General features: G+C 36.4%; 1 protein-coding gene across 17 annotated transcripts in view; it reads left to right on the forward strand.

Moving 5' to 3' along the window:
• Ptpn13 (protein tyrosine phosphatase non-receptor type 13) overlaps positions 1–18287 on the forward strand; it is a 143347-nt gene that overhangs the window by 62316 nt on the left and 62744 nt on the right. For 9 of the 17 annotated variants that reach the window (XM_010606698.3, XM_010606709.3, XM_010606701.3 and 6 more), the window contains exons 7-15: positions 2365–2460; positions 2902–2995; positions 6525–6750; positions 9954–10028; positions 10148–10322; positions 11878–12031; positions 13244–13382; positions 14039–14191; positions 15228–15410. In XM_010606698.3, coding sequence (XP_010605000.1) covers positions 2365–2460; positions 2902–2995; positions 6525–6750; positions 9954–10028; positions 10148–10322; positions 11878–12031; positions 13244–13382; positions 14039–14191; positions 15228–15410 — 1295 coding nt within the window. The other 8 variants (XM_010606699.3, XM_010606705.3, XM_010606706.2 and 5 more) reach the window with 3 other exon arrangements.

Consider the following 18287-nt stretch of genomic DNA (forward strand, 5'->3'; position numbering starts at 1 on the left):
ATCCAGTCCGTAGCTAGTCATCTATCCATTTAACCATTTCATGTATTTATTAATTTATTTTTATTTAACAGTCTCTGTCAAACACCTTCTAGCACAAGGAAGTCCCTGTCCTCAGATTTGCGACTACTGAAGAAGAACCCCTCACCTGTCTTAGTTACCTGCTGCCATACATGCTCTATCTCTCCTCAGTTCTAGATGTTACCTGTGGATTACTTTTTCCAGTACCAATAAAAAGCTCCTGAACAATTCTGGTCATGCAGTCTGTCATACCTAAATGAAAGATTGATTCCATGTGGTTTTTGCTGACTCTTTCCACATTCTTTGTCACAGGATTTCTTCTGAAGCCTCCTGTCAAACAGGCTCACAGGAAGTGATTCATTTTTATTAACAGGCAATTTTCTAGCATGAATACCTTGGGATTTCATCTGCATTTCACCCTTTCTCTTGTCCATCATTTTTTTTTTTTAAAGAAAAGATCTCTCCATTGCTGAACTAATCATCCCATGTGAGTTTTTTTTCCCATTTCCCATTTCCTTAGCACATCAGTTTCCATTTGCAGCTCCAGACTTCACTCAACAGACACATTATCCCTGCTTGGAGCCAAGTGCAAACATTCCACTATACCACAAAGACTGAAAAGTCTGTGTTTTTACTTTTCCCTTTCAAAACTTCTTGAAACAATAGCATATAACCATTTTCTCCATTTCTTACCATCTAGTCCTTTACCCTTCTCTGATTTGTTCGTTGATCTTTTGGTGCAATGAAAAACAGTTCTCTTGAAGATCATCTGTGTGTGTCTCCTTTATATAACACTTATCAACTTAGTCACTCAGAAAATATTTTGTGCTTATTATGCACCAGGAACTGCTAAATACTAGAGGTTCATCTGAAAAAGACAAGATCTTTATTGCCAGAAAGCTTGTAATTTAGGTGAGGGAAACAAGTAGAGAGAGAATAGTAGATAGTGGAAGAGGTGCAATATGAAAGTAATACAAACAATATGAAAGTAAGACAAACAGTATATAATTCAGCCTTTGGCTGATCATAAAGACTTACAGGGAGGGCCAGATTTAGCTTAGTGATGCCACCGCCTGCCTTGAAAGCACAAGGACCCAAGTTCAATCCCTGGTACTAAAAAAACAAAACAAAACAAAAAAGGAGAAGTGAGGCTTCTCAGAGAAAAAAGGGAAGATACTCATTTACAGCAGAAGGGAGATCATATTTCTAGTAAAGCAAGTATCTCCCAAGAAGTAATCTAGAAGTTTATATCCTTTGGTTATCTGCAAACTGAGTAATACAAAGTGCAGAATTTGGGGAAGAGAATGGTGATAAGGCTTTTACCTGAATCTATTTTTTAAATTCCTATTTAATTTTTGTGTATATATGAGTCTGAGGGGAGTGGAGAGATCTAGACTTTTTGCCAGTTGCTCACAAATGAGAGTGTGATTTCAAAATATGTAGATGTAGGTGGAGTCTAGGTTATAAAAAGCTGAGGAATTTCTGAGCTACGTTGAAGGAGTTCAACAAATAAAGTATCCTGCTCAGACTTTGCTTCTGGAAAGACCACTTTCCTGAATGTGAATTACCAAAAGAGAGGATCACATCTGCAGAGGGAATTGAGACAGGCAGTGGTCCCGACAAGCGACCACACGCTTGGTCACAAGGAGAGTGTATACAAAGAAGAGGGAGTGGGTCAGAAGCTTTGAGAAGGCAGTGTTTAGATATTAGTCTGCTCTTGGCCAGGCTCTGCCCACTTGTAGTCACATACCGCAGGAGCTTGTGCAGTCCCCCAACCCTGCACTTAGTGTGTCATCCTGATGGACCTGAGTATCCTGTCTCAAACAAGAAATTGTGCATTTGTCTTATCATCTGTATTTTAAATTCTTTGTGTCTTGTCTTTGGGTTTTTAATCACTTATAATGTAACAGAATTTCACATAGCATTCTAAAAACTGCCTATTGATGATGCTATTACAGCACTGTTCTGAGAGCTTTGCGTATTCATTTAATTCTGACAGCAAACTATGAGATGTGCACTATTATTATATCCCATTTTTTATTTCAAAAGAAATGAGTCACTGAGATTCACACCTAGGCAGCCTGACTTCAGAGTATATGCCCTTAATCAGTATGCCAGACCATCTCAGAATTAGAATCTATGAAAACAGTCCAGTGATTGGTAAATTTATTGATTGATTGATTGCGGTACTGGGGGTTGAACTTGGACCTTGCACTTGCAAAGCAGGCGCAGTGCCCTGCAATTTAAAGCAATAGCATAGTCTAGCTCCCTAAGATTAAACATAATTTATTTGTATAGAAGAGCTCATAAGTTAGCTTTCTAATGTTTTTGTTTTAATCTCCCTAGAACCAGTACGAAGATACAAAACTTACCACAGTGATATCTTTAGTACATCCAGTGAAAGTCCATCTATTATTTCCTCGGAATCAGATTTTGGAAAAGGTGAGAGGCATCTGAAACAAGCAAACGAAAAAGTTGGGTTTTTTTTTGTACCAGGGAATAAACTTGGGACCTTGAGCTTGTGAGACAGGCAGCAGAACCCCTGAGCTAAATCCCCAGCCCCCCAAAAAAATGTTTTAAAGAAACTATGATTATTATTCTTCAGGAATGTTGAAATTCAAATGAAATTTAATTTAAGAGTTGTAAAATGTTGTCATATACTTGTTTTGATAGTATTACAGGAATTTAATATTTTCAAACAACAGTGTAGTCATTTTCATCATAAAGACAGGAAGTCATGGTCTTTAAAGATAGAAAAACTTAAGGATTTAATAACATTATGTCATTAGTTTGATTATATTAATATGCCAAATTATACAAATGCTTGAGTTTTAGATAAGATTGTTTTCGTAGTTTTATCACCTGTGCCATTGTTACGATTAGTGAGAAGAAGTGATGCTTCCAAGAGGATCGAATCTGGCAGTGGCCTCCCAGGACTGGATGAAACTCCAGGTCAAGGCCAGCCACAGAGACCAAGGTATGTTGGGTGAAATGGCAGAGCAACAGACTGCTAGTGACAGGTGGTTTTTTAATTTTGTTTTTCATCTTTCGTTTTTTGTTTTGATTTTTTTTTGGAGACAGGATCTCACTATGTTGTTCAGACTGCCCTGGAACTCACTATGTAGCTCAGGCTGGTCTTGAATTCACAGCAATCCTGCCTCAGCCTCCCAAGTGCTGGGATTTCAGGCGTGCGCCACCACACCTGCTGTTTTTCATCTTTCTTAAAATCAGGTAGGGGGCGGTACCAGGATTGAACTTGATCTTGCACTTGTGAGGCAGTTAGTAGAACAACTGGGCTAAATCCCCGGCCCTTTGACTTATTTTTTTACTAGCCTCTTTATTTTTTTCCATTTTCCTTTTCCTTATCCTTCACTCCCCTTTCTTTAAAAAGTTATCAAAAATTCATCCGATTCTATGAAAGGCAATTCTATGAAAATTCATCCAATTCTATGAAACATTCTATGGAATCTTTTAAAATCACAGTTGACTCTGATTATTTATAGTTCATTTTTTTTTTTAATTGTCTATGTGACTAGAAAATAAGAGTCATGAAAGTGTGGCATTAAAAACCTGTGAGAAGCTGGTAAACCTTTATCTCTGAAAATAGTTGTTTTTTTTAAGGTTAGAATAGGCTCCACTAGCAGGCTTTCAGTGAGAATTTATTTGTTGAGAGAATGATGAGTAAATTATTACTCTGTGACCTGTTATACAAAAAGTTTAATTATTCACTATCTGGCTGAAAAGAGTTATCCAGTATTGTTTAAAGGCCTGATTTGGTCTGTTTTGAGTTCATTTTCATACTGAAATACTTGGCAAATTTCTTGTGTTAGTATTGTTTATGTTAGGCTTAAGATGGTGGTGTTAATAGCTGTGTATTTTCTTTATTGAAACAAAAAGATGTCAGGTCAATAATGAGTATGTTGATAACACAGATCCCTGGTAGGAACAAAAGATGTTGTTAATGATAAGTATTAATTTCAAATTGTAATATGATATTAGAAGTCCAGAAGGTGCTTTAGAATTTATTTCCAAAGTGTGAAAATCTTTTTGAACTTGATCTTTCAGTTTGCTTAATTCAAGTGCTACCAGATACAAGACAATCTTTTGAAAATTAACAAAAATTTGTCTCTTAGCTAATTAATTTGCCAGACACTGTTTCACACCTGTAAACTATTAATAGACCAGGTAATTCTAACTGCTAAAACAACTTAGCCGTGGCTTAGAGTTCAAGTAATTAAATCTATTGTAATAAAGTTAATTTTCCTTAATTATGTTCCTTACTATTTTCGTTTTTATTGAATTTATTTTGTTTATTATTTCTCTTATAAATAGCCTATAATATTTTATTTTCTTTGAGGAGAGCTCCAATAAGTATTTATTTACCTAAAGCTATGTTTGCATAAAGTGTTCTATATTATTGTTTCCTTATGGTGACCCCATTTTGATAATTTGTACAAAGAGGTAAAAAGTAATGACAAATCTATATTTGATTATATAGGTTTTCGAAGCATTTGAGAGTGAAGAGCAGTAAGAAGCCAATATTAAATTGCACCCAGCTCAGGGTTGCTTGGAAGGAAGCTTTCTTTAGAATTCACACTCTTCTCTATATCAGACTTGCAGAAGGCCCTGAACAGTTAATATGGTGCTCTTTTAGCTTAATTGAAAAAAGTAGAGGAAATAACTGGAAGAATTATTGAGATTGTGTTAACAATTTGTAGTTTGTTATTTCAAGACGTATTTGTTCTATACAAAATTAAATCATCTTGTGAGGTTTATCTCAATTTTCTTAATAAATAATCTAAAAAGTAGGATAACCTTAATTTTGACTGTTTTTAGATTCTATTCAATGAAACATTAACATTAAGACCATCTTAGCTTGATAGAGCTGTGTTTTAATGATAAACTATTTTTGTTTCTCAATTTATGGAAAGAAAAACCCATGTAGTATACATAGCATCTGAGTTAGATATAGGTATAGGTGGAAAAAATATTGCCAGAACAAGTGAATTGTTAGATTCATGTCTTGTCTCACAAACATTGCTAAGCTCTCTTTTACCGAGTCCCATCCTTTTGCTGCACTGAGAAGGACACATGAACTCCATTGCCATCTAAAGTCCTCTGGCAGGGCTGGGGATTTAGCTCAGTGCTTCCACCACCTGCGTCACAAGCACAAAGACCTGAGTTCGATCCCCAGTACCAATCAATCAATAAATAAAGTCCTCTGGCAAGTGCAAAGTTTTGTAAATGTGTCCGGAAGTTTCTGATAGTATCCTTTACATGTAGTGCACAGTAAGAACTTTCTGCTTCATTCTTCAGGACACATATTGTGAGAGCTGTAAACAATGCTGTATTTATATGTATTGTAAGCTTCCTTATTAAAAAAAAAATTTCCATTCCCTTTAGCTGGAATGAGATGACAAAACAGATCCAAATAGAGCTATTGATTTTATCACACAGATGAGGGGGGGCGGAAATGATGAGTCAGATGCAGCAGAGTAAGTAATTTTGAATTCTCAGTGATCAAAAGTGTCTTTCATTAACCAAAAAGGATGCTGAAAGCTGTTTCCAGAGTGCATGCCTCAGCTTTTCATGTGTCAGCTTTTGAAGTACAGCTTATACATGGTACAGCTCCCAATGCTTCTGTGGCTCTGCTTGTTGAGGTGACCTTTTTTCTGACTCCCAAAAAGACTATTTTTTGATCCTTCCGTGATACAGAGTTTCTGGATCTTTGGCCTGTTTTTATTGTTTCCCTCTCAAAATTTCAGCCTTTGCAGAAATTTCTACTAGTTACTGTGTTGAAAGAGATAAAATGATAATCACTTTTGTTACCAGTGAGTTGCTCTGATATAAAATAATTTGAACAAGAGACTAATATAATTGAAAATTCTGCATTTAGCTGGACATGGTGTTACATGTCTGTTATTCTAGCGGGGAGGAAGGTTGAGGCAGGAGGATCCTAAGTAACAGTGAGCCAGAAGATTATATTCACTTATTAACTCACTCAGTAAGTAATTACTGAGCACTGTCACTTAGTAGATATTTTTAGATATTGGAGGTAGAGTTAACAGCACAGAAACACTCTCTCAGGAGACTTGCTAGAGATAAGAGAGAGCCAATAAACAATTAAAAAACAAGTAATGAATGCACTATTATATAGCATAGTGCTTTGGAGAAAAAGTAGGCTAATGGGATAGAGAATGTCCAGATATGATGTCTGATTCCATTTTGCATAGCTACTATGATCAGGTTTGATAATTTGCTAGGATAGCTTAGGGGCTTTGAGGGAGATTTCATAGGTATGCCACGACCCTCAGGTAATGGCAAGGGATTTAGGAGCAGTTTGTACATACACACACACTCACACTCACAAGCCCACATCTTATTATGCAAAGATTCTTTTATAATGAAAACAATTTGCTTAAATTCTTGATGCCTTTACTCAACACAGTTTTCTTCAGTAGCCTTAAAATGTGCTCTCCCCAGCCTTGACTTTTCCTCTTTTTAAGTAGCAGACAATATGAAACACCCCTGGAAGGCAACACAGTCAACCAGGAGATCATGCTGAAACGGCAGGAAGAAGAGATGATGCAGCTGCAAGCCAGGATGGCCCTTCGACAGTCTCGGCTCAGCCTGTATCCTGGAGACACAGTCAAAGCTTCCATGCTGGACATCACCAGGGATTCACTAAGAGAAATGGCTCTGGAGACAGCCATGACCCAGAGGAAACTGAGAGTAAGTGCATTCTGAGATCGAGGGACCTAAACCTGTTCTCAGGGTACTGTTAGGCAAAGAACCTTTGAAGATTACTGTCAGTACCCAAAAGTTGCCTACCAGTGAAATTCAAATTTCATATTAGTTTTCATTTGGAATTAAATATGTTGTTATTTAACACTAAGATAAATAAATATTTAGCTGTCATCATTACCTTCTTTCTAAAATAAAATGGATGGATTTAGAGTATCTTGACTCTGTTTTTAAATTATATGCCTAGCCAGGTGTGGTTGCATGTGCCTGTCTCCCCAGCTGGGGAGGCTGAGGCAGAATTGATTACTTGAGTCCACAGGCCTGGGCAACACAGCAAGACCTGTAGCAAAAGAAAATGTTTTTTAAGTTTTTTTGATCCTCAGAAGCCACTGGCTTTATTCAGTATTATGGGGGATCATTTTTTAATCCCATAAATTGAGAGAGCAGAGATGCAGAGAGTTCATGGTTGGTTCAGAAGCTCAAGATTATTATCAAGTGCATCTTCTTTTCTGCTCTACCATTCTCAGAATTTTGGCAATACTTTGCTTTATTGCCAGAAGATGAGTTCATTAGCCCAGGCATCACATGCAAAAACAGGAAGGAACAATCTGCAATGAATACCTTTTGGGAAGAATTTTTTCAGCACTAGGGATTGAACCCAGTGCCTTACAAATTTTAGGCAAGTGCTATAACCCTGAGCCAGATCCTTAGCCTGTGATGGGATATTTAAATGTGTGTGTTCTTCTGTTTGGTGTATTTTTTTATAAACATGCATATTCATATAAACTTACAAACTTAAATATAATTTTATAAACATGAGCTCAAAATGATTCTCTTTTCTGCCCTGACCCCTCCTTAAGTTTATTGATACATTTAAAGCAAACAATACAGATACATTTATCATTGTGTCTTTTCTAATATAAAAGCATACTAATATGTATTAGTAAAGATGATATAATCGATTACATTTTTCTTTTCAGTTTTCTGTTGTTATTGTTGTTGATTGCTTCAAAGAATTACTTTAAAAGCAGATTGAAGTTGGTAGGATTAAAATTTCCTTTATAGTATGCTAAGGACAAAAACAGTATTGGGTGGTGAAAATTGTGTTGAGCTACAAATTGAAAGACTTGAATTCTATTCCTTGAGATGCTATGTAAACTTTTATACTGCTTTGTGCCTCATTGTCCTAACTTGTTACTTTCAGGGATTTGTTTTTATTTGTTCTTTTACAGTGCTGAAGATTGAGCCCAGGGCCTCATATATGCTAGGCAAGCACTCTATACCTAGCTACATACCAGCCTCAGTAGTAACTTTTTAAATGTGGAATTGGATTATAATTCATAAGACACTGATCAATTTTAAAGTTTTTAGATTCTTATAAAATATAACTGGATTTTAAGCGGAAGGGAAAGAATTCCATAAGGCTTTACCATAACTAGTGCATAACTAGTACCTGTAACAAAGTTGGGGAATAATCAGGATACCACAGAAAATATTGTGAGCTTCTAAAATATTGTGGGCATCTCCAAAATGATAATTCAGTAAAGAACATGAAGGGCATATACATAAACAGACCTCTTTCCTAAATCACAGTTTCAGAGAGCTAGTCTAGAGCTTTGGTTCATTAGCAAGTCACAAATTATAGAATGTGCCGTTACTGTATCACTTTTTAGTACTGTCATCTATTATCTCATGGAAAACCTGTGTTTCCTTTCTAGGCAGTTAATTTCTGGCTGTTTTGAGGCAAATATATCTTTAACAAGACACTCTGTGCCAGTGATTAAATCATTTGAACTACTGGTCATTAAAGTACTACACAGTGCTTAGAGAAAACTGTATGTTTTCTTTAAGAAGAGCAGAAGGTGATATATTTGATGCTGAAAGGGTATACTAATACGTGGAGAAGCAGTTTCACAGTTGGATTAATATTCTTTTTCAAAATGTACATTAAATTCTTTTCCTGTTCTCCTTTCCTTGCACACACATTTAAGTTGTTAATATTCTATTGCCCTTGTCGATCTTTATTAGATTCACAGAGCATTTTCATTTGTTCTACTCTATTTCTGTTCTCATTTAAAATGTGTCCTATCTGTTCATTGACTATCAACAAACCATTGACTATTAACAGACTTTTTACTTAAATGTTCCACACTCAGTTAATTGCATAAAATTCCCATACCAAGAAACCAAATGAGCTGTACAACCAAATGCAAAGATGAAGCCAACAAAAACAAAACTTCAGTGACCTCCATTAGTTCAAACACACATGCATAGACACCACCTGATGGCCTGAACATTAGCCCTGCCTTCCTCCTACCTATCTGTTCATCTCTTCTCATCCCTGCCGCCCCAGAGTGTAACTTGTTTTAAGTTATCTCTTAAACCAGTTCTCCCCTCTTACTAAAGACTGTGAGTGTACAAGAGGATGGGGAGAGGACTGAAGTGCCAATTCTACTCTCCCCATCCTGTAAGTCCTCTCGATTCCTGAGGTATTTAATTGATGAGAGGTAGAGACAATGTCATGTCTGTATTGTCCCTAATTCTCACTATGTAAAACAAAAGTGAAGCATCACAACATTCCAAGGTTGTGGGTACAGGTGGGTATGCATATGTATATTTTGTACTTACCAAGTAGGTTCCTTTAACTGTAACTCATTTTAGATTGAATATCACTCTCTAAAACAATGCAGTTCTTTTCACTCACTTTACACATTAGCACTATAAACCAAATCCTTATATGAATGCACTTAATTTATTTTTTTATTGCTTTATTTGTTGTTTTGTGTGCATATGTGATGCTGGAGATTGACACCAGGGCCTCACAATGTTAGGGATGCACTCTACTACTGACCTACACCTTGAGCCCAGGATTACTTATTTTTTAAAGCTACCTGGGGGTCAAATATTGAAAACCAGTAAGATAATAAAACAGTATAAAGGTGGGCATTATATTTGACCTCACTGGTAGAAAAAGAATATTAGGAGGAGCTTCTGTGTATAGGGCATGTTTCATTCTTGGTTTGGGCACATTTCGCTAAACTACTCCAATGAAAATTTCTGCATTTGTTTTAGATGACCTAGTTCTAATGTGGTAGCTTTAAATGTAATGTATTATCATAGCATTATTTTTCTGACAAGGAAAGAGCTAGAAAAAATGGTAAAAATATTAATTCTTCTTATGTAATTTGTAGAATTTCTTTGGCCCTGAGTTTGTGAAAATGACAGTTGAACCATTTGTATCTTTGGATTTGCCAAGGTCTATCCTTGTAAGTAATAAAACCAATTTGTATACCTTATTATTACCCCAGTCTTTTGTTTTTAAAAACCCATTTAAATACTTATAAAGTTTTATTTAATAAATGTCATTTCTTTTTTTTAATTGTAGACCAAGAAAGGGAAGAATGAGGATAACCGGAGAAAAGTAAACATAATACTTCTGAGTGGACAGAGACTAGAACTAACCTGTGACACCAAAACCATGTGTAAAGATGTGTTTGATATGGTCGTGGCCCACATTGGCTTAGTGGAGCATCATTTGTTTGCTTTAGCAACTCTGAAAGGTACCATGTATTTTAAATTCGGAGAACAGAATGGAAACTGATTAACACTATATAAGAATAGGTTGGGTTTTGCTGCTTTATCTTGGGGTATTTGTTTTCCCAAATGAGTTTCAAATTCTTAGGCTCATATGATCCTCCTACTTCAGCCTCCTCAGTAGCTGAGACTACACCCAGCTAAAAAATATAATTGTCACATTCTAGGGACCATTATCTATATGTTAACTGCAAATATATAAGTATATATGTGATGTATATTTATATATCACAGGACCCTATCTCTGAGTTTTCATGGCTTATAGTCTACTATCCTAAAACTATGTAGTCTTTCTTAAGTGTTATTAGTTGATGACTGAAAATTAGTCATTTGACTTATCTTTTAAACATTAAATACACTGAACTCCATACCATACACAACCTTAGTAGTCTTAGAGCACAGCTTTAGTAAAAGCTCCTCTTTATCAATTATAGTTATCATAACAATAAGAAGCTCTTTGGAATTGATTTTCACTCTTTGATATATCATTGTGCTTATGAATTACTCTTTAGTATTTCAGATTTCTTACAGTTTAACTTAGACAAAAAAGTACCATAAATGACAATCAGAGAGTGATCTTGACATTCTGCAATATCATAATGACTTTTTTTCATAAAATAAGTGTTTCCTTAAACATATTTTGTTGAATATTATGCCTTAAAAATGAATGATTTGAAGCTGGGCATGGTGGTGCACGCCTGTAATCCCAGCTCTCGGGAGGCTGAGGCAGGAGGATTGCTGTGAGTTCGAGACCAGCCTGGACTACGTAGTGAGTTCCACGTCAGTCTCAACTACATAGTGAAACCCTGTCTCAAGAAACAAACAAACAAACAAAAATAATAATAAATAAATGATTCGTTTTGTAGAGTCATTGAGTAAATATGCAATTAACATTTAACTGATATTCTGTTATTTAGCAAATTTCATTTTTAGACTAGTCAGACATGAAGATAGTCAGAATTTCTGGTTATACCCAATTTCTTAAACATTCTATACAAAATCAGATTTTATCAAATAATCCTTTTAAATATTTGTAGATAGTCAATAATAGTTAAGTGATAACATTTAAAAATAAAAAGTAAGGTCTTTTATTCCTCCTAAGTTTCAGCTAGTGGTTAAGTAATAGCAGGTAATAGCTGACATTTATTTTAGTACCAGGTACTACTTGATTTACCCAGTATTTTACATCCAGTATATCATCTGATCCTTGCAACAATCCTATAAAGCAGGAACTGGCATTACCCTAATCTTACAGTCAGGAAAATTGATGGCTCGAGAGGTAGAATCGTTTATTCGGTGGTATACAAATAGTAAGTGATGTGACCAGGAATTGAATCTAGACATGTCTGTCTTTAGAGCCTGCGCTGTAAAAAATGGAGCCATATTGTCTTCACCCATACCCAGTGCTGGGCAGCTCCTTGTCATACTTCATAGCAGTCTTATTCTTGTCTGATACTGTTTTGTACAATGAAGAAATCAAAGGGAAACTTTTATCTGATAGTTTTTCTCCCTTTATTTTAGATAATGAATATTTCTTTGTTGATCCTGATTTAAAATTAACCAAAGTGGCCCCAGAAGGATGGAAAGAAGAACCAAAAAAAAAGAACAAAGCTGCTGTTAATTTTACTTTGTATTTTCGAATTAAATTTTTTGTAGAGGATATTAGTCTAATACAGTGAGTACACCATAGTTTCTCATTTACTCTTTTTGGGCCCCTTCTCTTTTGACCCTTTGACTTACTGGTGGTGAATTACTCTTGACATACTGATGAACTACTTGATAGTGACCAAGGATAATTTCATCTTTATATTAAAAGAAATGTAGTAGCCCCTCCTTTATCTGTGGTGTTGTTTCTGTAGTTCAGTTACCTGTGGTCAGCCACTGTGTTAGTTACTTTTCTCTCATTGCTGAGACAAAATACTCAACACCCAAAGTTAGGGGGAAGGGGTTTATTTGGCTTATAATTCATAGAGGTTTCAGTCCATAATCGTCTGGAGGGAGGGTGGATGACAAACAGTCATAGCAGAGGAAAAACAGCATGGTGTGCACAAGGTGCAAAAGCACCAGGGAGCCTTCATCGCCTCTTTCTGCCTCTTTTATCCCATCCAGACCACTGGGATTAGGGAGGTGCTGTTCACTCACTCATGTGTAGTGGTTTAGTAATCACTTGCACTTAATCTCAGATTCATACAGTCCAGATTCGGCTACCTCTGACCGAATGAGGCTTTGGGGGAACATCCAGACCCAAACCATAACAGCTATGGTCAGAAAATGTTACATAAAAAATTCCAGAAATAAACAATTCATGAATTTAAATTGCACTCAGTTCTTCTGCATACCATGTTGCACCATTCTTCCCCACCCTGCCTGGTGGTTCTGTACTGAATACATTGCCTGCCTGATAGTCACTCAGCAGCTGTCTTGCTCACCACATAAGCTAGCATGGGATTACGGCAATTCAGATATGCCACAGAGAATCTGTGCTTCATTTAAGTGAAAAGGTTAAAAACTCTTGACTTAATAAGGAAAGAAAAGAAAGTATACCAAGGTCACTAAGATCTGTGTTGTTGCTGTTGTAAATCTCTTACTGTGGCTACTTTATAAATTAAATTTTATCATGGGCATGAATGTGTAAAGCCAGTGTGTATAGGATCTGGTGCTACCTGAGTTTCAGGCATCTGCTGGGAGTCTTGAAACACATCCCTTGTGGATAAAGGAGATCAGTATTTCCTTCACAAAGCTTATTGAATTCTTGCACCTTTTAATAACTTAACAGGAAGCTTAGTAATAAACTACATCGGAGACTAAATTTCTATGCTATAATTAAATTCATCCTAAGATTCAAGACTAAAGGCTAGGGTGCTGGTATGCTTTTTTGTTTTTTCAGACATACTCTGACCTGTCATCAGTATTACCTTCAGTTGCGGAAAGATAGTTTGGAGGAGAGGATGCACTGTGACGATGAGACTTCCTTATTGCTGGCATCCTTGGCACTCCAGGCTGAGTATGGAGATTATCAACTAGAGGTAGGATTTATTTTTTCCCCTCAAGACTGCTTTAGCCTTTAGCATAATTGAGAACTAAATCTAGTTGAAACAGGTTTCATGCTCAGGTCTGAAGTTTTTGAGGCTGGTTTGGTACCTTAAGATGACTAAACTCCAGAAGTACATTTGGCATGCACAGTCATACCATGTGGGACTTATTTTTCCATTTAAAATTATCCTATTTTAGAGGTTAGTGCTATCTAGCCACTTAACTTCTCCTCTCCCAATCTCTGAGTAATAGAAACTACGTGTAGAAGGTCAAGGGGTTCCTCAGCATTCCACTCAGATCTATGAAATGAGAGTCTGGAAAACTCACTATGTCCTCACAGCCTCCTGATCTGGGTATCAGTGAGCTAAGAGGAACAAGGAACAAGAGACTGCTCCACCTGAGCAGTAGCCCTCACACATCAATTCTTAGCAAGGGTGGCATCAGGCCCTCAAATGTCACATTCGTGCAGCTTTTGCCATCAGTTCAGTCCTTCAGCCTCCTTGAATAGAAGAGAGACTGATGCCTTTCACTTAAAGCTCATTCCTCAAAGAGAGAGAAGCAGAAACAGTATTCATCTCTTGACTAAGGCAAAAGAGTTGGCTCTAATAAAAGGCAAATAGAACTATTTACAAAACATTCTCCCTTCTAGGTTCATGGTGTATCTTACTTCAGAATGGAGCATTACTTGCCGGCTAGAGTGATGGAGAAACTTGATTTATCCTATATTAAAGAAGAGTTACCAAAATTGCATAATACCTATGTGGGAGCTTCTGAAAAAGAGACAGAGTTAGAATTTTTAAAGGTAAGTATATAAGACTACAAAAAGTAAACATCCTCCTACAAAATAAGATGTTGGAGGACACACATCGAAAAGCTCAGCGGGAGCAGCACTTCTGGAAAAATAAAAGCTCAGAGGCCTGTAACTGATACTGTGGATTATTTTATTTAATTTATTCCTGACTAAATCTGTGGTGTTCTGGTTTGTTTGTTGTTTATGGTTTGTTTGTTATGGTGCTGGGGATTGAACCCAGGACCTTGCACATGCTAGCAAGTGCTCTTCTACACAGCTATATTCCCAACTCTTTTTATTTTGAGACGGGGTCTTACTAAGCTGCTTGATTGCCTAGGTTAAGCTTGGACATGAAATTCTCCTATCTCAGCCTCCCAAGTATCTGAGATGATAGGTGTATGCCGCTGTGCCTAGTTTAAATATATGTACATAAATCTACTTCTCAGTCTGTATTTGTCTTTACATTTTAACATTGACTCTTTTTTTTTCCTTTGGTATTGGGTATCGAACTCGGGTCCATTTGCAAGGCAAGCAGTAGCACCACTGAGCTAAATCCCCAGCCCTTACCATTGACTCTTTTCTTCTGGAACTCACTATGTAGCCCAGGCTGACCTTGAACTCCCTCCTGCCTCAGCCTCTAGTGCTGGGATTACAGGCGTGCGCCACCACGCCCAGCCTCCCGTTGACTCTTGATAAGCAAGTTTTTAATGTTACTGAAGTGATTTGTTGTTAAATTTGTTTGTTTGTTTGTTTGTTTGTTTTTTGGTACTGGGGATTGAACTCAGGTCCTTGGGATTGCAAGGCAGGCTCCAGAACCTTTGAACTAAATCCCCTGCCACGATTTGTTTTGCAATGCTAAGTATCAAGCACAATGAAATTTTTATAAGTGAATAAATGATATTTGTTTTTTGGCAGTGGATCTACATTTTTTGGCAACATTGTTGGAAAGACTTTTCATGTTAAACTACATTGGTACAAACACAACTCCTGTAGCTTTATGTCACCATTTATCAAAGAACACTGTCATAGTATGATATTATTCCAACAGGTCTGCCAAAGACTGACAGAATATGGAGTTCATTTTCACCGGGTGCACCCTGAGAAGAAATCACAAACAGGAATATTGCTTGGAGTCTGTTCTAAAGGTGTTCTGGTGTTTGAAGTTCACAATGGAGTTCGCACATTGGTTCTTCGCTTTCCATGGAGGGAAACCAAAAAGATTTCTTTTTCTGTATGTCCATTTTTAACCCACTCTTCATTGTATTTTAAATGACTATTTTCCGTTCCTGTGTAACGTTAATTGACTTTCTCTGTCTAAACGTAGGCCCTACCATTCAGTAGTGCTATTATGTTTTAATACTATTTAACTCTTCTATCTTAGCTGTAGGAAGTATTTCTCAGATTTGTTTCTAGTTTTCTCAGGAGCAAATTTTTCAAAGTGTGCAGTACATTCTGAGCTGGTTATATGCTTGGTTAACCTAAGTTAAATTACAACTAAAATGGATTCTCTGTTAAGTCAGAACTTATTGTAGAGTTGTACACAACTTCTCACATGAAGAAACTCCTCAAATATTTTTAAGATAGATGCCTATTGGGCTGGGGATTTAGCTCATTGGTTCCAGAGCCTGCCTCACAAGCACAAGAGCCCAAGTTCAATACCTGGTACCAAAAAAATAGATGACTATCTTAATCCTGATAAAATTTGTCTAGCTCAAGAATGGGTTCCTTGTAGTAACTATTATGGGAATCTCATAAATCCAAAGACATGTTTTATAAACTAGTCCCATGACTTTCTGCAGTTTAATATTTTAGTGCAAATTCTCTAGGGAGATAAAGTTAGAAAATTTATATTCAGAAAATACTGTGTTTATGGAAGATGCTAAGCTCTAAAGGGCTATTTTGATTTTGGACATAGAGTATCTGGACATTGACATGGCATGGGCAAATGCCAGAGGTGAATAGAAAATATGTTCAGATATTTATTTCCTGTTGGTATTCATGGATTGCTGATGAGGTCTTTACTTCATATTTAGGTTGAAATATGTTTTCAACAGGATAATATTTATAAGGATATCGAGGTCATGATAGACTCTGGATTATGTTCAACCTAAAGAACTTTGAAATCAGTTGTAGACCTAATGGTTGGTGGGTTGGTTTCCTGTGAAACCCAGAAGTACCACAGGATTATCAGATAGTGATTTGTTCTCTTCAGGAAAACACAGACCACCCTCACCTTCTCCAAATTGTCAGTGCCAGGACATTAACTGGGTTTAACTTTCCCTCAGTGGAAATTCTAATGCAATAAGTATCTGAAGAAAACTTTAGAATAATTTAATATAAATCCATTTTGGACTGGTTTTGAAAGCGCAACAAGTAATCATTATAGTATTCAGCTCTGGTATTCACCAAGCTATCACACCATCTGCCTTATAAAGAATACTGTGTATAACCATGATACACTCATTTGTAAAGATCTTTAGTAATAAGGAGTAGACCACATTCCCACATAAGCTATTCTGGTATTTAACACCACCATTTGTCCTGAGATTCTTTCTCTAATGCAGAGCTTTCTTTTCTGCTAACTTTGGGGGTGACAAGGAGGGTGGAAAAAAATCACCCTTCAGCCTTCATGTCTCTCACAACTGAGTTCTCACAGTTACACTTCTTGTCTACTCATCAATTAACTCTTATAATCAATTATTATTCTAGTTTGTTCAAACCAGTATTTATTTTTTAAATGTTAAATCATCTACAACAACATAGGGAGGGAAGGGAGCTTGAGGTGGAGAATGGCATAAAATAAAATAAAATTTATTTTTTAAAATTATCTACAGTATCACTTCTCATAATTATTCTGTACCTCTATCTTTGGTGTGGCTTTTTCTGCCCACACTCCTTTGTTACCTTTGGGTATCTTGCACAAATACCAGTTTTGTTGCTCTTTTGTCTTTCATATGAACGATTTAGTCAATAGAGTTCTTTACCACTGTGGAGTTTAGTGTCCTTACAAATTACTTGATAGGAGTTCAGTGTTAATTTTGTTAGGCAAAATGTTCTCTACCTAATGGAAGAGTTACTAATTATACTACTGACAGTAAAGAGTTACCAATTGTACCACTCACAATCAAGATATTACTTACCCTAAAAAAAAAAAAAAAAAAAAAAAAAATATTACCCTGACAAGGGTTAGGTGTTTCTGAGGGCATTCCTGTGTCCTCACTTGCTTGTACTTAAAGCACTTTGACTTTCTTCCATCACTCTGGATTACCTCGGTTTCCTTTAGAGAACTGCAGGCTTTGTCAAGAACCTTATCAAATATGGGAGCATAGTTTGGTACTATCTTTAAGGCTTCTCTAACAATTGCTTGTTTCCACTGTTTTTGTTTGTTCGTTTTGGTACTGGGGATCTAACTCAGGACCTTGCACTTGTGGGCAGGTGGCAGCACCACTGAGTTAAATCCCTGGCCCCTGGTTTCCACTTTTGATAGAAAGAGAACAAGCCTAGTCTCAGAGATTTCACTGGTAAAAATATCTAGCTAGAATTTAACAAGGTTGTTTTGTTTTTATTGTATTCATTATCATTTATTTCTATTGATAGATTCCATTGTGGCAAGTGATACTAGTTTTCTGTTTATAGTTGGGACATAAAGTTTCTTTAACAAATTTTTATAAATTAAAAAATCAATTTAAAAATTTATAAATAAGCAAGGCCAGAGATAATGAAGATGGCACTTGAGTAATTATAGTCTGGGTAATTCTGTTGTATCTTTTGTGATCCTACTTAATTTGACTTTCTTCATCTATTTTTACATTTGGAATAAAAATAAAGGACATGAAGTAAAGAGAATAATTTGCACAGTAGGCAAGAGACAGCATACATTCTAACTGGATTGAAGTAGTTCTCCAGGAATGTTACTCTGAGATATCTAGAACATTTCACGCTTATCTCTTAGGGCATATATGGGTCCACCTACAAGCTTCACTGCATAGCTTGCAAATTTGAGGAAGCATTCTCATACAAGGGACATTCACTTTTTGGGAAACATCAGGGAAATAAAGTTAGCTTGTTATTCTCCTACTTTCCCTGAGTTTGTAAGAATTGCCTCTGA

This window comes from Fukomys damarensis, unplaced genomic scaffold (assembly GCF_012274545.1).
Source record: "Fukomys damarensis isolate Sample0158 unplaced genomic scaffold, DMR_v1.0_HiC HiC_scaffold_37, whole genome shotgun sequence".
Classification (NCBI taxonomy): Eukaryota; Metazoa; Chordata; class Mammalia; order Rodentia; family Bathyergidae; genus Fukomys; species Fukomys damarensis.